This window comes from Egretta garzetta, unplaced genomic scaffold, assembly GCF_000687185.1.
Source record: "Egretta garzetta isolate BGI_Z169 unplaced genomic scaffold, ASM68718v1 scaffold904, whole genome shotgun sequence".
NCBI classification, from domain to species: Eukaryota; Metazoa; Chordata; class Aves; order Pelecaniformes; family Ardeidae; genus Egretta; species Egretta garzetta.
Window position 1 is genome coordinate 12,633 of NW_009259525.1, and position 1,863 is coordinate 14,495.

Here is a 1,863-nt window from a genome sequence, read left to right on the forward strand (position 1 = left end):
GCGTCTCCAGGCAGAAATGCCGATTGCTCTCCAGCGAGAGGAAGAGGGGCACGTCGGGCGCCACCGTCACCGTCACGCCTTTGGGGAGAAAAAGGGGAAAACGGCGTCTCGGCAAGCGCCCGGGCTCCTCGCGCCGGCGGCCCCAGGGATGGGAGCGCGGGGGGCAGAGCCTGACTGGTACCGGGGACCTCCCAGATTGGTCCTGGCCACAGATTCAGCCACAAAAGGAAATCTCCACTCTCTGCTTCTGCTGTTCCCTCTTTGCCTCCAAAACACCACTCAAGGGCTGGATTTGCTCCGTTTCTTGCCTTTTTGCTCTGCATTCAGCTTAGGCAGCAGCTTCAGCAGCCGCGGATTGGGGGATTAATTTGGGGGAACACCTGAACTGTGGCTTTCTGCAGAATAATCTGGATATCCACCCAAAAATGACAACAGCAACCAAACTCGTGCCCGCATCCCATAGCGGTGCCGGGGACCCGTGAGCTCAGGGTGAAGCCACTCGAGCAGAACGGGAGGCTGCAGCCACGGACACAGGTCTCCGCTTAAAAAACCCCAACAAACCAAACCCCAGCAAAACCAACGCACCCCTGAGAACGTGGGGCTTCCCTGGGTGACCCGGGCCAACCCCATCCTCTCCGGCACTGACTTGCACATGCGCTGAGGTTTAATATCACAGCCTTTTCCACAGGGATGAGGCAGCCTGGGATCCATCCCTGGTGTCCTGCTGCCAGTTGTCGTTGCCCTCGTAGGGTATTTTGATCCCAAAAGACATCTACCCTGCTCTTAAACTGCTTGCCTTGTGGAGGAGGAGAGGGATGGAGAAACCCGGGGGCTACAGCAATAGGATATTGGGCAGGGAAGGGCGCGATTACCTGTTGAGCCCAAGAAGTACCTCTCCAGAACAGGCCCGTAGCCAGCAGGGTTTTTGCCGAAGTCGCCGGTAACGAAGGGCTGCGCGCGGCTCTCGGCGCCGTTGAGCGGCCAGCGCTGGGCGCGGATGCTCACCCCTCCGTACCAGGAGATGTTGGCCATGGAGAAGCAATCCTGCAGCCAAGAGAGCACCGTCAGAGGGCACAAAATGCCTTGGGGTGAGGGGGAACGCGCCAACAGTTGCATCTGGAGAGGCAACCCCCTGTGCACCACTCCGGTGCCGTTGGAGCAGCCACGGGCCGGGGCTTTTCCCAGGAGGAAAAAATCCCAAGCCCGTCAGATTTAGGGGTTTTCTGCAAAAAGCAGCGGGTGCTCACTCTTTGCACTCTGCAGGACATAACTCAGGTTTAAGTTTTTCTTCCACGAGATCAAGAGCTGGGCTTCCAGGCACAAAACTAACTAACTAAAATTCTGCCCAACCCCTTGATTTCTCAGTCTACAGTTTAATTGACGTTATCAAATGGTGTAAGGGTAGGAAGAAGGGGGAAAAAAAATTGTAGCAGGAGTCAGAAACGCAAGTTATGTGCTTTGTTTACCTTGAAGAACAACAGAAAAGGCTCAACTTGCTAACTCAAGCCAAGGACGACAATTTTTACTCCTCTTCCCCGCCTGCGTTTCCCTGCGCTCAACAGGCAGCCGGGTGGAGGAATAGAGAAATCCCACGGCGGGAATAAGAACACCGGGCCTTCCAAATGAGGGTGTCCTTTGAAAGAAATAAACCACAAGGAACCTTCCCCCAAAGCCTGCCAGTTCTAGGCAGATGGACGTAAAGCAAATCGAATCGCTCTGAGCAGCCTGGTGACGCAGAGGTGGCACCCCCGCGCCTCCGAGGGCCCACCCGGCTCCGTTCCTGCACCCAAACCCCAGCCTCCGGGAGTTAATGGGATTTTGGGGCGCTGGCCAAAAGATGCCAAATGCCGTGGGAGCGAAGCG

The 1,863-nt window shown here is 56.5% G+C and overlaps 1 protein-coding gene across 1 annotated transcript in view; it reads right to left on the reverse strand.

Moving 5' to 3' along the window:
* The window catches only part of LOC104125110 (SITS-binding protein), a 16,004-nt gene that overhangs the window by 12,065 nt on the left and 2,076 nt on the right, over positions 1-1,863 (reverse strand). The window contains exons 2-3 of the mRNA XM_035893060.1: positions 873-1,044; positions 13-78 (exon numbers count right to left, since the gene is read on the reverse strand). Of these exons, the coding sequence (XP_035748953.1) occupies positions 13-78; positions 873-1,044 (238 nt within the window). The remainder of the gene's footprint in view (positions 1-12; positions 79-872; positions 1,045-1,863) is intronic.